We start from the raw sequence: 17997 nt of genomic DNA, 5'->3' as shown, positions 1-17997 counted from the left end.
CCAAGCTTTAATAATTTCGGTGGAAAACCTGTAATTACTTTGGTAAATTAACAATGAATCTTGTATGCTTGATTAGCGTTCTAACTTGTGTTCTTGACTTGAATTGATCAAACTTCCAATATGTTTACTGCGTTAAGAATATTTTTGTTAGTGATTAGCTACCACTAGTAATTACATGATTAATAGGGTTAACTATGGTGCGTTCATCTAGTTAATTTAATTAAGGAAAGTAAAAAGAACTTTGCATGCGTTCATTTTTGTTCTTGATTGATTCTATGCCTTGAAATATTTTGATTCATGATTTGATGTTTAAAACCTTGCCAACATGTTAATTGTAGTTAATTACTTCTAAATTCGTTCTATCCATAAAAATTAGGGGAAATGATCATTTACCCCATTTCTGTGACATTTGACCCCATTTACCCAAACACTCTAAGAGATTGCCCACTTAATCATCAGTTTTCTTTTTTAAACCCCAATTACCCAACTTTTTCAACATGTTGCTGTTTTATTCATTTTTGTGGACGCTTTTGCCCCTCTATAACTAAAACCTTTATAACTGAATAAGTTTCGTTTTGAAATCGTAACAGAAACGTGATTTATGGAGCGAAGCTCTCCGATTTTAGTGAGAGAGGTTCGTCTGTATATGTAGAGAGAGAAGCTCTCCGGGTTTGAGTGTGGAGCTCTATCATTTTAGAGAGAGAGAGAGAGAGGAACTGTGCGATTTATATAGGCAGGGGAGAGAAGCGTCCTGGTCCCGGTTGTTGAAGATTTACGGCGATTTTGGTATGTGAACCTCCTACGATTTATATTTAGAGCTGGTGGTAGTAGTTTTGCGATTCATATTGAGAAGAATTTTGCTGTGATTTTCACATGGATCGTGATCCAGATGCTCTTTGTGTTCCTCCACTGAGGTTTGCTTTTGTTTCTTTACCTCTATCTAATCCGGTTGGCTTTTAGCTCTGTTTAATATGTTTGATTTTAGGATTTTTTTTGTACGAATTGTTGTCTTATTTTTGAACTGAATTTTCAGTATCAGAGCTTCCAGGTGTTTGTTTTGGATATGAATTGTTTTTGTAATTTTGGTTTTGAACTTCCAGGTGTTTTTGAGTGCATTGTGTTAGTTTTGAGTTTCTGTATTATTTTGGTGTTTCTTTCGGTGAATTCATGTTTGGATTTTGTGGTTGAGCTGGTACCCGGAGTGTTACGGTAGTTCTGAGTGCAGTCTAGTGGGAGGCAGTAATATTTCTAGTGGGGGCCAATAATGTTGTTCAACGATATTTTAGTATCTATAATTGTTGCTTACTGATAATATTGGGAGGCAGTAATATGTCTAGTGGGTGCCAATAATTTTGTTCAAAGATACATTGCAATTTATTACGTCTTACAAATTTTGTATGGCTGTTTTGATTATATTACTGCGGACCAGTAATCGGTGTATTGGGGGCCAGTATTCAGTTTACTGGGGGGCAGTAATATGTGTTTTAGGTTTTATTAATAGTTTCGGCTACTGTGTTTTCTTCGCAGGTCTATGGCTGATCCTCTGGTTGCTAGGTGCCTTTACTCTGGCAAAGGTTATATGATTCCTTTGAATCAATGCATGGACTACTCTGAGTTGTATGAAGACATTTTTCGTACATTCCAGTTTTTCCCAACTGATAATGTTGAGCTTCAGTATTCAGTCCCAGGTTGTGAAGTCTGTTTTCTGCGTAATGATCGTGATTTCCAGATGCTGTTTTGCTCTGCCAGGATACATAGGCTAGAGTGTGTCGATATTTCAGTTTTAAAGGTTGGGGGAGGTTTTAGGAGAAACGGTTCGGTGGATAGTGGTTCGGAAGTTATTGATGAAGATGATTATTTGGGTGATGCATTCAGGACTGAAGTTCACAAGACGCATTTGTCTGATGAGTGGAGTTCTTATATCCATAATGTCGGGGATAAGTTTCATGGCGCTGTTGAGCTCCGTGAAAAGCTCAGGAAGTATGCAATTGCAGTTGGTTTCGAGTTTGTATTCCTGAGAAATGATCTGGACCGTATTCATGCAGTCTGTGCAAATGTTGGAACGGAAGGTTGTGATTGGCATCTTCATGCTTTTGCATCATCTGCCAATGGTTGCCTGTATATCACAGAGTTGAATAATACTCACACTTGCAAGGGTGTAGTTAGGACTCAAAAACACAAGCTTTTGGGGTCCAAGGTTGTCAAGACTTGCATTGCTTCTGATGTTAGTTTTAATCTTTCATTGAAGCCAAGGGAGATTATGAGCAAGTTTAAATCAACATATGGGTTTGATATTTCATACAAGGTTGCCTTGAAAGCAAAGCATCGGGCCAAGGAAGCGATTTATGGTTCTGATGCAGACACGTTCAGCAAGTTATCTTGGTATAAGGAAGCTGTTTTGCAGAGTAACCCCGGCTCTTCTTTTGTGTTGGAGGTTGAACCATCTTCAAATCGTTTTCAGAGGCTTTTCTTAGCTTACGGAGGTTGTGTAGAAGGCTTCCAATTCTGTTTGCCAGTGTTGTATGTTGATGGAACGTTTGGTAAAAGCATTTACAAGGGGCAGATTCTGTCTGCAACTGGAAGGAATGGGAATCAAGGTAACTGGATTGTTTATTCCCCTCCCCCCATAAATTTATTCTTGCCCCCCAGTAATATTGGCCTTTGTTATAGTTTCATATGTGAACTTAATATTTCTTGTTTTAGTTTTTTTCATTGTGATATATATCATTTTTACATTGTTGTGCGACGTTGTGACATTGTACTGCCGTGCAATAACAACATTATTGACCCCCAGTAGACTGATTTTACTGTGATCTGTTTTATGCAGGTTTCTATCCTCTAGCTATATGTTTTTGTGATTCAGAGACAGATGCAAACTGGACATTCTTTTTCAAACATTTGAAGAGTCTGCTGGAACCTCAAGGGAGAGTTATCACATTTATTAGTGATCGGGGTGTTGGATTGTTGAGCGCTTTCGATAAGGTTTTTGCTGGTAATCCTCATCTGTTTTGTTACAAGCACTTGGTGGCAAACCTTGCCAGTAAATATAGGGGTAAAGGTAATTCAAAACTGATAGAAGATGTAAAGCAGAAGTTTTTCAAGGTCGCATATTCGTCTACACAGAAGGAATACCGTTTCAATTTGCGGTTGCTTAGAGCAGCTGGAGGTGCCGATATTATTGACCCTTTTCTTTCTGAATTGCCTGTGGAAAATTGGTGTCGTGCATTTTATACTAGCTGCCGATATGGAATTATGGCTAATGGGATTGCTGAATCATTTAACTCTTGGATTGCAATTGAGCGTTTGATGCCAGTCTACTGTATGCTTGACCAGACAAGAATTAAACAAATGGAGATGGCGGGTAAAAGGAGGGAAGAAGCAAAACGTTGGACCACAGAACTAACTCCCAAAATGGAGGAAAGGTTGAAGGTGCAGATGGAGAAATCTCGTCGTTTCAGTGTCCATTATTCAAGTCCTGGAGTTTATGAGGTTCGATCTGACTTTTCATATGTTGTCAACATTTCCGATCATGCGTGTTCATGTGTTAAATGGCAGATCAATTGTTTTCCTTGTCCTCACGGCCTTGCTGCATTACAAGCTGCCTCTGAAAATGTATATGATTATATTGATAAGTACTTTCATGTTGGTATGTTCAAGAAGAGCTACAGTTTTCCTATCCATCCGATAACCAATGTTGATATGTCTTCTTCGGATTCTGCCTCTGAATGTATATTACCTCCCCTTGCGAAGAGGCCCCCGGGAGGCCTAGGGTGAAGCGGTTCAAGTCGGTTGGAGAGGTTGAAAAGAAGCTGATTCGTTGTGGTCGTTGTGGAAAAATGGGCACTCATAACAAGTTGAGCTGCACTGAACCTCTCGTTCAGCAGTAGTAAATGTTTCTGTAGAGAGTTTTTACGGTTTGACATGTCTAGTGGGGGGCAGTAATTGGTTTATTGGGGGACAGTAATTGATTATATTCATACTCAAATTAACATTTTTATCACACATGTCAGATTCTTACTGTTGTGATGATAAAAATTGCATCTACATAGCACAAGTTCAATTTTCCAACAGGATTAGTGATTATTGTGTGGCAATACTGGGGGGCAGTAATTGGATTATTGGGTGCCAGTAATTGTTTTTATTCAGGCTGAAATAACCTTTGTCTTATTCACATGTCAGATTCTTACTGTTGGGATGATTGAAGTATAAAATTTCATCTACATATCACAAGTTTAATTCTCCAACAGGTTTAATGCTTATTGGGTGTCAATACTGGGGGGCAGTAATTGGTTTACAGGGGGCCAGTAATTGATAGTATTCAGGCTCAAATAAACATTTTTCCCCTTCGCATGTCAGATTCTTATGTTTTGGGATGATTAAAATTGCATCGACGTAACACAAGTTCAATTTTCCATCGGGGTTATTGCTTATTGGGTGACAATACTGGGGGCCAATAATTGGGTTACTGGGGGGCAGTAATATGTTGCAGTTTGACATATAAGGTAGTAACATGTCTAATTTGGAGCATTTTTTGTAAAACGCCTGCTTCTAATTGAAGTCAGCATCAGTATACTATATCATCTAATAATGCAGTTCATTTCAACTTAGTTTGAAGATTAGACTAGTACGATAACTGTACAACCCCTACTCTTCGGATATGAAAACTACATGTATAAATATGTAATATCTAATCTCATGCCTCACTTTCTTCCCAGTACTAGGTGCATGAACCTCTCAAGCAGTCTTTTTCTCATGTTGTCCCCACCTTCCTTGGTTGGTTCTACGTCGTTTACAATGCTCTCCATGTAATGAAGCATAAAGGGACCGCAATCACCACTGTAAAGAAGAAAAAATTAGACATGTTTAGTAATGTACGCTACAACGACAAATGTTACCCAATAATTATGACAAATAATCAGCTTCAATGTACTTACGATGATGTGTTCTGTTGCGGGCAGTCAAAGTCTTCATAGAGTTCATAGTCTGTCTCCGCAACGTTATTCTGTAAGATCCAGTTCCTGGTTTGTTTTTCTTCCTCGGTCATTGCTTCCTCAACAATAATCAGGTTTTCGTTATCATCTTCGCCTTTGCATTTTTCTCGTGTGACATTGGGATCTTGGCTTTCTCTCGGCATTCTCATCTTAGTCAAGTTCACAGTATGTATGAACTTCTTTATGTGCTTTACCTGTTTTTAGCAGATATAGAATTTTAATTCCACAAAAGCATGCCAACAGTATTTAAAAGATAAAACTGAATTTGAGAGATTACTACATACCACTCTAGCTGCATTCAGGTGGTACTTCTCCTAATTGTTGAATTCATCTACTGGTGGCCTCAATGAATTCATATGGCTGATTCTCCTTTTTTCATTGTCGATTACCAGTAATGTGTAGTGCATGCTTGTGATGTGGTGAATTGGTAATAGCACCTTTTTGAAACGGAAGACGGACCACAGGGGTTCATAAATCATAGTCTCGACTCCACACTCAAAAGGTCGAGTGTCCTCTTCCTGTTCTTTCGTCTGTTCATACTTTATGGCATAATACTGTAAACAGAACGTAACCAAGTTAATTCAATTTAACAATAAGACTTATCATTGAATCTAGTTCAAATTTTGCATATTCAGTGGGGGTAGTAGACATATTACTGGGGTGCAATAATATGACGAAGAGCCACCAATAGGCCGACAAAGAACAGTTTATTTTTCATTCAATATGAAATTCATATACATAACATCTTCAAAACACAAAATTATATATACTTATTGCCACGAAGTGGACCATAAACGATCTACTGCCCCCAGTAGATAGATTACTGCCCCCCAGTAACCACAAAGGGTACTCCATATTACAGCATGTTACTCAATGTGGCTTCCCAATAAACACATAACTCAATAGATTTGGTTTATGCTACTTACGGAGGCGTCTACTGTGAGGAATCCCACTTGCGAATTTTGCTTTTCTGCATCAGACTTCAGCAAGTCAATGTAAACGGCGATCACCTGCAAAATACAGTAGGTGGACTATGCATCAAAACTTTATAAGTAACAAGACAAATGAAAATTGCAGTAATTGATGAGATTACTGGAGGGCAGTAATCAGTAAACTGGGTTGCAGTAGATTATTGAATGGAGCCACTGGGCAGTAATCTATCTACTGGGGGGCAGTAGATAGATGAATCGAGCCACTGGGCAGTAAGACTTACGTCAGTTTCAATGTCCCCCTCCTGGATTATTACTCTTAGGTCGTGCTTCGTTATCCGGCGTAGAAGATCACTGCTAATCCAGTACTCGGTCCTATTGAAACAGAAACATTAGATTCCAACACATATTTTATGAGTATGTAAACCGGAAATTAAATTGTTACACCAATTTTAAACCACAATGTGTACTTACGTGTCTTTCTGAGCAACGTTGAAGAAGTCTCGATAATACCTTGCCACTGCAGGATCCAATGTCTTCCATGTTTGCTTATCGCATTTGACTCCCTTAAGCTTTATCTTGTTGTGAAATTTTCCATGGGCTTGTGGCATGATTCCTGCCTTCTTAGGTGCAGCTCGCTTTGTCATTTTTGCCTCTTCCGGAGTGTCGTACTCCCACTCCTCCACTCTAGCTTTCTTGGCCCCCCTCCGGTATGTCTTCACGTTTTTCACTATCGAATGTATCTCCGGAGTTTTCTTCGTTTGTTCCTCATCGGTATGTGTCCTTTCCTTCTTTTTTTCCTTTCCAATTAATTGCATCACTTCTGTCTCAGCAATGTTCCTTATAATGTGGTCAAGCTGGGCATCTTCATCTTCATTACCATGTTGTTGCTGCCCCATATGAAAACGGCTTTCATTATCTTCAACAGGTACATCCTGTGCGATAGGAAACGCTGACGTCACCGTGTCCGTCGACTTTCTCGCACTGGCTGCATGATGGGTTTCTTCTCCGACGCTCGGTCCAAAGTTTGGATTTTCATCCTCAACTTCATCATGGTGGACCACACCTTGCTTGAACGGAACTATCTCAAGATTGGTTTGAGGTCGGGGGACCTCTACTTTCTCCTTTTCCAGCCGTATGTACAACGCCCTGATGAGGTTATTTTTGGCCCGCTTTTCAATTTCCAACTCCCGAATTCTCTCATCGGCAACCCTCAGTTTTCCCCATAAATCCTTGTTCTGTGCAGTCAGGTCCTCATTTGCTTTGGCTAGCCTTGCTAACTTTACCTCCACTTCTTTTGTGGGCTTTGTATCACCAATGGCTTCCTCCATCTCCCTAATCAGTTCCTTGATATTCCCCGTCAGCCTTTCACTTTGTTGCTCTTCTGCTTGGCTTGCCAGTGGTACCTGCCAACAGAATATAACCATAACCATCAAACTATGGGTCCCAAATAATGTGTTTACTGGGGGCCAGTAACAATATTATTGCCCCCCAGTAGAATGCCATAAAAGCACATATCTACATGCAAACAATTCAATGATTTAAAAGTTGAGCAACAAACATCACTCAAAACGCTTCATGGACTATGTTTAACGTATCTATTACCGGCCTATTACTGGATTCACATATTACTGGGTCCCAGTAATGTATTCATTACCCCACAATTAGTACTGCCCTCCACTAGACAAGGTCAATATACTGTCTACTGCCCCCCACTAGCCCGGAACAACCATCACAATTTGCCCCCCACATTCCACCGCAACACAAGTTTCACGGTTTATAGCAGTTATTCACAGTCAAAATAACAATTAATGTACAAAATCACACAGAAAGAATGTCAATAAACTGTCTACTGCCCCCCACTAGACACAGTAAGAAGCTCAGTTGTGCCACTCACCCAGTTGTCAAAGCTTGGTGTGTCCTGCACCTCATCCCCCAGCTCGATGTCTTCCAGTCTAATTTTTGCAGACCATGGTCCCGCTTTTATCAGATCCTGATACATTTAACAAGTAAGTAATGTGTAGTCAACATTGAAAATAAGGTATAAATATATAATGTTTTTGTAATTTTCTTACCACGGCTAAGTTCTCGTTCATGTACAACTGCTCCAGGCTAAAAATTTCCTTTATTGACCATCGGATGAATCGTGGAGTCTCATTCTGCCTTCCAGGAATCCAGGTCTTTGCCTTGGTTTTCTCAAGGAACCAGTAATAGATGAGAAGAAGGCATCCATTCAAAACAGATGGACTGTTCCTCCTATACTTTTGTAACCCTTCCATCAAGAAGTTCAGGATTAATCTTGGCCAATTGTACATGTTAATGGTCTCAATCTGTTCACATATCGCGACCATATCCCATGTGATCTGAGCACCGGTTCGGGTGAAGAAGAATGTGCCGAATAGATATGTCATCATTAGCACGGCTATCTTCCTGGCATCTTTCTCTTCTGCCGGCTTTGTCAACTCATCTATCAGTGTCGACTCCACCCTTGTTCGGAGGACAGCCTGCGTCTTTAAAGGGCTGCCAAATATTGGAGAGTCTTCCATCTCTTCCCTTACCACCCTCCTGTTCACATTGAACACATCTCCTTCAGCCGGGAGGTGAAACAAAGCCATGACATCCTCCTCCGTTATTTCCATAACAATATCACCAAACTTCCACTTGTTGTCGGTACGGTCGAAGTGCCTTAGGAGTATCTCCAGGTCCGCTTCATGTTTGTGCAGCTGGATCTCTGTTATCTTGTCCTGCCAGAAAGGCTCCATCATTTCACCAAAGTTGGTGCCCATCAAAATCTCTTTCGTTCGGTCTGGTATTCTGTCTTTGTGTCCGTTGACCATCCTCCAGAATGCACTGAGCGTGCACTTCTGTTGCTTCCACTCAATCTTTGCTTTCTTTGTCTCTGTTTTCTCCTCCTTTTTAGTCTCCTTTTTCATTTGCTTCTTCGCTTTCTTCTTTGGTTTTTCTTCTTCTGTATGCACTTCTTCGCTTTCTTCTTTGGTTTTCCTTTTTGGTTGTTTTCTTGTTTTAATTACAAACCTTTTCGTTGTCTGTTCACCCTCTGATTCTGATTTTTCTTCAGACAATCGTCCTGAATCTTCTTTAACTTCTTCTTCAGCGGATCCTTCGTCAGAAATATGTGCTGCCTGTTGTCGCTTTTTCTTTCTTATTTCGACAAACTTTTTTTGCAGTGTTTGGTTAAACGTGGTCTCAGTACAGTTATCGGAACTCTGTGAATTCCGGTCATCTTCCTCTGAGTCACTAATCAATTTGTATTTGGGTCTACCCATCCTGCACCGAAAATGAAATCACAATGATCAATCCAAAATAGCTAATAGAAGGGTTCTGACTACAGAAACCCTAATATTGAGGGGCAGTAATGTGTCTACTGCCATCCACTAAGCCATCAAAACTAGGACAAGTTTTTTGGATTCACAGTGTAATGCACTATAGAACCAAGAAAACCAAAAATGATCATTATATAATCAACAAAAGATGATGACTGTGTCCTAATAGAAACATTATTGGTTGGCACTAACTAGTCTACTGCCCACCAGTAGACCATAAAACATTACACCGCATCCCATGTTTCGCGTTTTATAGAAGTTATTCACACTCAAAACAACAGTTAATGTCCAAAAATCACTCATCAAGATGGTCAATACACTGTCTACTGCCCCCCCACTAGACTGCCAAACACCTCACATTTTGCATTAAAAATTCCACCGCATTATATGTTTCGCGTTTTATAGAAGTTATTCACACTCAAAACAGCACCTAATGTCCAAAAATCACGCACTGGGATGATCAATATACTGTCTACTGCCCCCACTAGACTGCCAAACACCTCACAGTTTGCATCAAAAATTCCACCGCATTCTATGTTTCGCGTTTTATAGAAGTTATTCACACTCAAAACAGCACCTAATGTCCAAAAACTAACACATCAGGATGGTGAATATAATGTCTATTGCCCCCCACTAGACTGCCAAACACCTCATATTTTGCATCAAAAATTCCACCGCATCCTATGTTTCGCGGTCTATAGAAGTTATTCACACTCAAAACAAAAATAAATGTCCCAAAATCACGCACTGGGATGGTCAATATACTGTCTACTGCCCCCCACTAGACTGCAACATACACCATAACTTGAATCAATAATCGACTACTGCAGTTTGACACAAAATTCAACTTGTAATAGCATATTTCTTACCGGCAATGAATCAATCAGTGATAATTGGCCCCCAGTACGTACTCTACTGGTGGGCACTAATGTTTCTAATTTTAGGGGGCCTCCCGAATACGATTCAGATCCTACCTCATTTCATCTAAAATAAATGTTTTGAAGTACTGATTAAGATTCGAATAATATTTTCACAGTTATGAACTAGAAACCATATATTTCACCGTTTTCACAAATATATGCAAACTCGATCGAGAAATTTCACAGAAATGTCACCAAAATGTAACTTCAATCTACTTTAAACGAAAGATTTTGTAATAGGTCTCCCAGAAATCTACCTAAAACTGGATAACGGAGTCGTAATAGGTTTTTACCTGTTTCGATATCTTCCAAGCCGGAAAAAAACTAGAAACACAACTGCCGGACCTTGAAGCGTCGTCGCCGTATAACGGTGAGAATACAGGTCAGAGACACAGAGAGAGAGAGAGAGAGAGAGTTAGAGAGGGAGTGAGGCAGAGAGAGAGAGAATCGGGTATGGAGGGAGGAAGAGATTTGAAACGGTTTGACGTTTGATTGGGATTGGTAACTGACGAGTCGTGCGGTGTTAGAATTGGTAATTGACGAGTGGCACTACCGTAATAATGTTTGTTTCCAGAACCTATATGAGTCTTGAACCTATAGAATTGGGTAAGTGGGCACAATTAGATGAAGGTGGAGTGGTTGGGCATATATTTGTCTAAAAATGTGTAACTGGTCACAACCCCTAAAAATTAACTTGATTCTGTGTTTTGATGTGTCACACATGTGTATATTTACTTAGTTGTTAAATGGACTAAATACTGTTTAGTCATTGAGCTTTTGACTATAAAACACTTTAGTCTCTGACCTTCTAATTTCACACGTTTAGCCCCTGTACTTTAAAATTTCAGACCAATAGATCCTTACCTTTTAAAAGTCGCGGCGAAATGTCTATTATGCGCTCAGTTTTTTTTATTTTAATTTTTTTATAATAAATTTATACCTTTCTCTTTTTATTTATTTATTCTTTTTTCTTTATTATTATTATTATTATTTTTCAAACAGAAAGAAAGGAAGGGAAAAAAAATAGAAAGAAAGAAAGGGAAAAAAAATTCATTTTCCAAAAAAAAAAAAAAATTTAATTAATTAAAAAAAAGAACTGAGGGGATAATAGATATTTCACCGCGACTTTTAGAAGGCAAGGACCTATTGGTCTGAAATTTTGAAGTACAGGGACTAAACGTGTGAAATTAGAAGGTCAGAGACTGAAGTATTTTATGGTTAAAAACTCAAGGACTAAACAATATTTAGTCCTTGTTAAATTAAATAAATCATAAATCCCCTTTATTTGTATTTTTCGTAAATAATGTATAAATATTCTTTAAATTGTTTTGCTAATGTTTTATTTTTCAGGAATTAAAGGTCTTTAATCCCTGGTTGATAACGATCTCTACTTATTCCTACTACATTGATAGGGTTTTAAATTGAGCACTAATTTTGTGCAGGTCAATCTCTTGTTAATGGTTGCCATCATTTCATTTCTATTTTGGATAGCTTTAGAGTAGGGCTGTCAATTCCGACACGACCCGATAACACGACTCGAAACCCGCACGAAATAAAGCGGGTTGAACCCGCACGATTAAAAAGCGGGTCAGCCGTGGGTCAACCCGCCATGACCCATTTAATAAATGGGTCGGCCACGGGTCAACCCGCCAACACGAAGTGAACCCGTATAACCCGATTATGCTATACTTCATCCTGAAATTTTAGATGTTGAGAGTATTTGATCATAGGATTAGACAATTTGAAATATTTTGCTTTATAATTATTGGATTTAATTATTTATGAATTATATATAATTATTTATATTCTTCGTCTTGTAGAGTTTTTAGTGAATTTAATCAATTTATGCATTTTCTTAGTTAAATGGGTCGCATTGTTAACCCTTATATTTGTCATTTTGTCAAACACGACACAACCTATTTATTAAATGGGTTAAGCGGGTTGGAAACGGGTAACCCGTTTAATAAATAGGTTGGGTTTGAGTTTAAATTTTTGACACGATTATTAAATGGGTTGGGTTTGGGTTTGTATCTTGAGACACGACAAATACCTTGACCCGACACGAACCCAACCCGACACGACCCATTGACAGCCCTACTTTAGAGTCAGCCATATTTTCAGAGAGTGCAATATGACAGTTGATGCCTAGGCTAAAACAAGTATTGATCAGGGTTTGTTTTGGAACTCTTTTCCTTTCCCTAAACCTTGTTTTATTTTTTATTGTTTTTTAGCCCTGGATCCGCCCCTGCACGGCGGTTCACCGGTCACGTTCGACTCCTCTTTTTCACAGTGGTTCTGCCTGTTATCTTTTTTTTGGTTACAAAAGGAGCCCAAAGAGGCCCAAAACCGAAAAGCGAGAAAGGCTAGCTAAGGAACAGCAGCATTCCCAGTCCTTCTAGGCCTAGAAACACCATCAAAATCATCCAAAAAATCTTTTTTTGTTTTGGAACACTCTTTTCCTTTCTCAAGCCCCTCCGAATTACCGAAGTCCCAGCATACAGGCTGCACAGCGCCGTTCTCCGTCTCTGAGCTCCAGCAGTCCAGCCTCTAGGTATCTCTCTCTCCCTCTCCGTCTTCTCCTCCTCCTCCTCTTCTTCTTTTCTTCTTCCCCTTTATATTCGGATATATATATATATATATATATATATATATATATATATATTTTTGAAGTTTCTGATATCCTTTATCTTCTTCTTCTTCAGTTCTTCGGCGGCTCGGCCCTTGAGGCTTGATCAGTTGCTGCGTTGCTGGGTTATTCACGCCAGTCACTCCACCGAATCTAGGATGTTAAAGAGGCGTTCTAATAAAACCCAATTCATCTCCAAATTGATAAAATCCAAATTGAAATTGATAAATCACAGTTCTTGGGTTTACTGAATTTGTGCGTGTAGTTTTCTAGCTAGTCATTCATTTAATTCAAATACCAATTCTGACATCATTGCTTGGAATTTGGGATGATATCGATCCAAGTCCATCGTTTGATGTGGTATAAGGAGTGTGAGGCAAATTTTCTTCGCTGTAAAATCCTGTGTTACTGATTAAACTGAAGAGACCTATACCAAAATGAAAATTATTTTGATTGAAGACAGGAGCTACTTGCCTACTACGTACTATATCGATATTTAGCTGTATCTAATGAATTTGTGGGTTCGCTGAATTAGGCTAATACATCTGAGTGGAGATGCCTGAATATTGATTTCTTTTAGTCGTCCTCCTCTGTGCAGGAACTGCTAAACCTGTTCAAGTTTCCATCAATATTATAGTATAGTTTGAAACCTCATAACTGACTCACTTTGGTATACAAATATGGTACTCATATATATGGAGATGATGTATTAAGGTGATTGGAACACTGCATTGTATTCTGGGCTGATCAAAAGTCAAACAAAACTGAAAAGCATTGGAGTTTCAAGCTCTTTTAAGATGTTTAATTTTTCCTTGGATTCATTCCTTCAAGCTGTTTTCTACTCATGTTGCATCATTCACCGTCGAGATTCTCTACTAATTTTTTTTTCTTTTTCTTTTCCTTTGTTAAGAAGTTCAAGCCCCACCGAGCTTGTAATCCTGGATCCACCCCTGAATAGGACTATTGATATGTAATATGTGGAGGGAAAGCCTTGCATACTGGTAAGGTTTTCTCCATTATGCTGGAAATTTTGCCGTTTCAAAATCAGCAATAGCAAGCATCAATAAGGATATGTATACTCAGTCAGTGTATTGCAATGAAGTACCCCTTTTTTTTTTTTTTTTTTTTTTTTTTGTATTGTGATCCATGTGTTATATACTGCAAAGTTCAAATCGTGGTCCCTACCTTCTGTTGAGGGCAAGTTAGAAACATTGCTATTTTTTCTACCACTTTCAAGTCCAGGATGCATGATGTAAAATTGCTTTTTTAGTTGCTAATCTAGAACCAGTATCAATGCTTTAGTCATGTTTCGTTGCTAGATTTTCTGTCACTTTCAAAATTAAGGGAAAAAAAAAAAAACCCGCAGCATCTCGCGGCAGCTACTTAGTATGTTTCTAACTTTATTTCTTATGCACACTATGTGTGATGTATGCTGATTCTTATAGCTATGTAGTTGCCAGCATAATGGTTCTATGAAGTTCTCTATTTTTGTAGACAGACACAAGATCAGTATTGGCGATTGTGCTCTTTGCAAACCTCCCCAAAATTCCCCATAATTCAGGTTATTGAAAATTTAACTTTAGTCCTTGTTTGCTTAATTAATACTGATACATATATTAAATTTTTTTTCTTCCCCAAATTCAAGATAAGGCCTTGTATTGCCTCTGCCCGTAGCATCAACTCTTTTCTGCAATCAGCTAAACAGTCCCACTATCAAAAAAATCATCTCCACCAGCAATGGGGAACCCAGATACATGGCGTTGCCAGAATTGCGGCAATGTGGGGCTAGAAGATGGCGATGATGGCTTCTTCTATTGCACCCAGTGCAACTCACAAGCCGAGGACTTCATGGACACCGGCGTGGCGGATGAGGACTTCCTCGACCAGACTGGCAACCCATTTGGAGGCCTCTACTCTGCTCGTCACACCCGTCGCATTAACAGCTCTGTTGTCAAACCAGAGCCCCTGTCTGAACCCTTAGACGACTTGTCACCTCATTATCAGCTGTTTAGTCAAAGCCAAGCTAAAACTGAAGATCAGGATCCCATAGGGCTCGAGGATTTTTCATTTGATGGGAGAAAGAATGAGGACTATTATGGATGGATTAGGCTTAGGTATGTGATGGGATTGCAACGGATGATTGAGCTCCAATGTGAGGCTTTGGTCACGGAGTTAAAGGTAAATCCCTTGATATGTGGTTTGGCTGGGACCATTTGGCTCCGCTTCTTGGCTGGGACTCAGGTTTTCAATGATGATTGTTCTGACCAGATCTTTGACTCTAATGAGTCTGAGATCCGCCAACAAGGTTTTCTTCAAGAACTAAGCTAATTATGTTACTTGACTTCATTTTTCTTGTTTTGGAGCTTGATTCTTTGAGTAATACTAGTTCACTTAAAAAGATCTTAATTGTTGTGCCCAAATATGAATTTTAGGATCAGTACTTAATTCTGATTGGCCAAGAATGAAAACAATCAGTTAATTCTCTTTTTAAAGCTCAATGTCAGTGCTAATATGATAAGAGTTCTTAGTCTGCTTTATTTGTTTGTTTAAACTTAGATAAATTTAGGTCTCATTCATCCTTGAGGCAGAGTTCCCTTTGTATAGTTACTGTCATATTTTTTGATTATTGACTTTTAATTTCAGGAGAACCACATGAAAATTTGAAGATGCCTTCTAGAAGCCATGCACAACATCATGCAAAGTATGACCCTCAAGCAGTGAAGGCGTGGTTTAGGTCCTTGAAGAAGATTATACCACTATCTTATACTCTAGCTGTTTCTTTTTTGGCTTGTCATCTTGCCAGGGAAGCAGTACTGGCAACCGACATGGTAAAATGGTCCCTAGAAGGAAAGCTCCCATATTTTGCTGCTTTTCTTGAAATTGAAAATGATCTGAAACAGTTTGGACAGCCTTCACGTGCCTGCCCAATAAGTTCAAGCTTGATGTTTAGGCCTTCTGAATCAGTTCCAGTGCAGAAGCTAGAATCACTAGCGGTGTCTGTTGCTGGGTCCATAGGCTTGGACTTACCTCCAGTCAATTTCTATGCTATCGCTTCTCGCTTTCTAAATAAGTTATCTCTTCCGGTCGAAAAGATTCTCCCTCATGCGTGCCGCATATATGAGTGGTCAATGCCTCCAGAGTTATGGTTATCTACAAACGAGTTGAGGCTTCCAACTCGTGTTTGTGTGATGTCAATACTGATTGTAGCTGTGAGAATTCTTTATAATATTCATGGTTTTGGAGAATGGGAAAGAAGTTTGTGCAGTCGACATGCTTCATCTTCCACATCTAACAATTGTGGAGATGAGGACCCCAGATCCAGTTGCGAAATGAAGGATGATGCTGATAAGGATTCAGAAGCTCTGCCTCACAGTAAAGATGATTCAGATACAAACTTTCTTAGAAACTTATCGCATGCGCATAACTCTAAGTTGGATACTGCAGAACTTTTGGCCAACCTTGAAGCAAGACATAATGAAATTGCTGATGACTATGGTAAATATGTTGGAGTGGTTTATTGTTGAAAATGATGATGCAATTTGTGGCAGATTTTTGTGATGTTTTATATATCAATAGTACATATACTTTCTATCTTCCTCTACTTAATCATGAAGTTTTAAATTCATTTGTCTTGACAGAATATTGCAAGGACTTGCCAACATATCTCCAGTTCTGCAAGGATACAGTCTTTGCTAGATCAGAACCATCGCGTAAGGATGCCAAGGAGGAAAAGTTAATTGAATCTTTATGGAACTTCTATCAAAGTGGAAAGGTAATATGTAGCTTGCTTGGAGTTTTGATATTTTCTTATCGAAATATAGGCTCCGATACATTGGATAAATTTTTGGTTTAGTCAGCTTAAAATAATTCTTTATGCATGCTTTTAATTTACATTCTGTTAAAATTTCTTTATAAAAGAGCTTCGGTACCATGTAATTAGCATAGTAAATGTAAAACAGAATAAATGTCTCTGTTCAGCACAATTAAGGAGGCTGAATTTGCAAAGATGCTGCAAACTGTGCAACTAGCTTTGATGGAATTGCCCATCTGGAAGAGATATATAATTTCCTTAGAGAAACTAAATGGAAAGTTTTCATTTGTTTGTAATTTTGAAGGGAAACTGAAGATGGTGAGGAGGTTCAGATATTCTTTTCTTCAATATTAACAACATATGATATTATGTATATATATAGGACGCGTACCTAGTAGCAGTACAACATATTAATATCATTTAACACATTTTGTTGGTTTCAGGATCCTGATACTGCAGTGGGGCAAGGATTGCATAGTGGTAGAACTGATGACCAGAAAAGACCAAGGTATAATGAAGAATGCACTAGTAGTAGTCCATCTAGAGAAAAGAAGCTTAGGACGCCATCCTCCAATGACGAAACTTCTCTCGCAGATGACCATAAGAGGAGCCAAAATGGTGCTCATTTTGGTGATAGCTCACAGAATAAGAACTCAGAAGTGAATGACCAAGAATTAGCTGAGACTCTCAAAGAGGAAGCCATTAATAGAATGAAATTAGACATGGAGGAGAAGAGGTTCTGTTATATTCCACCAAGGGTGAATCTCAAAAGATTTGATTACCTTCACTATGTGAGGAAGCAGGATGAAGGTGCCTACACTTACGTTGCACATGCTGACTACTACATACTGCTTCGTGCTTGCTCTAGAGTTGCCCAAGTTGAAACTCGGTGTATGCACATTGGGGTGTTGAGCTTTGAGAGGAGACTGGCTTGGTTGGAGAAGAGAATCGACCACTGCTTGCACTTGACCCCTCCTATTGTATCATGTGATTATTGTACTGACATGGTTCCTGAGAACACTACTGATGCAGAAACAATTGTTGAGGAATCGATTGGACTTTCAAATTTGAATATATGAGTTTATTTATTGTTTCCTTCTTTTTGGAAGGCTATCAGGCATATTTTGAACATTAGCAACTTTAAATGTTAGAAAGGATTATGAAATGCAATGTGGTTCAATGGACACTGTACCTGGCATGTTTTAATATGTGAAAAAGAAAATCACATATTAATCTTTCTAAATGAATATTTATACGTTAAAACAAGTTTTGATGTTGAATTCCTGCTTAAAGTCATTACCATTTTGTCGGTTGCTTTATGTGCTTAGAGACAATCATTTATCTAAAACATATTTCATTGGGGTGTGTGCATATGT

The 17997-nt window shown here is 38.8% G+C and overlaps 2 protein-coding genes across 13 annotated transcripts; both read left to right on the top strand.

Moving 5' to 3' along the window:
- Positions 1 to 760: 760 nt before the first annotated feature.
- LOC112177902 lies at positions 761 to 3332 on the top strand. Its single transcript, XM_024316142.2, has 4 exons — positions 761 to 914; positions 1528 to 2597; positions 2828 to 2908; positions 3073 to 3332. Exons 1-4 carry the CDS (start codon positions 874 to 876, stop codon positions 3153 to 3155), a joined length of 1275 nt encoding a protein of 424 aa, XP_024171910.2. The 5' UTR covers positions 761 to 873; the 3' UTR covers positions 3156 to 3332.
- Positions 3333 to 12531: 9199 nt separating this feature from the next.
- On the top strand, positions 12532 to 17743 carry LOC112178587 (TATA box-binding protein-associated factor RNA polymerase I subunit B). 12 transcript variants are annotated; one of them, XM_024316738.2, is made up of 8 exons: positions 12533 to 12735; positions 12887 to 13065; positions 13721 to 13811; positions 14305 to 14371; positions 14456 to 15115; positions 15454 to 16305; positions 16449 to 16582; positions 17065 to 17743. In XM_024316738.2, the coding sequence occupies exons 5-8, from the start codon at positions 14548 to 14550 to the stop codon at positions 17698 to 17700; spliced, it is 2190 nt and encodes a 729-aa protein (XP_024172506.1). In that variant the 5' UTR covers positions 12533 to 12735; positions 12887 to 13065; positions 13721 to 13811; positions 14305 to 14371; positions 14456 to 14547; the 3' UTR covers positions 17701 to 17743. The 12 variants fall into 12 exon arrangements, with proteins under 12 accessions (XP_040366960.1, XP_040366956.1, XP_040366959.1 ...); XM_024316743.2 differs by having other exon boundaries at positions 12579 to 12735; positions 12887 to 13811; positions 17065 to 17129; positions 17216 to 17354; XM_040511026.1 differs by having other exon boundaries at positions 12532 to 12735; positions 12887 to 13811; positions 14309 to 14371; positions 14508 to 15115.
- The last annotated feature ends 254 nt before the right edge of the window (positions 17744 to 17997 follow it).

The sequence above is a fragment of the Rosa chinensis genome, chromosome 7 (genome assembly GCF_002994745.2).
Source record: "Rosa chinensis cultivar Old Blush chromosome 7, RchiOBHm-V2, whole genome shotgun sequence".
In the NCBI taxonomy this organism is placed as follows: Eukaryota; Viridiplantae; Streptophyta; class Magnoliopsida; order Rosales; family Rosaceae; genus Rosa; species Rosa chinensis.
This window is presented reverse-complemented; position numbering and strand designations above follow the sequence as displayed.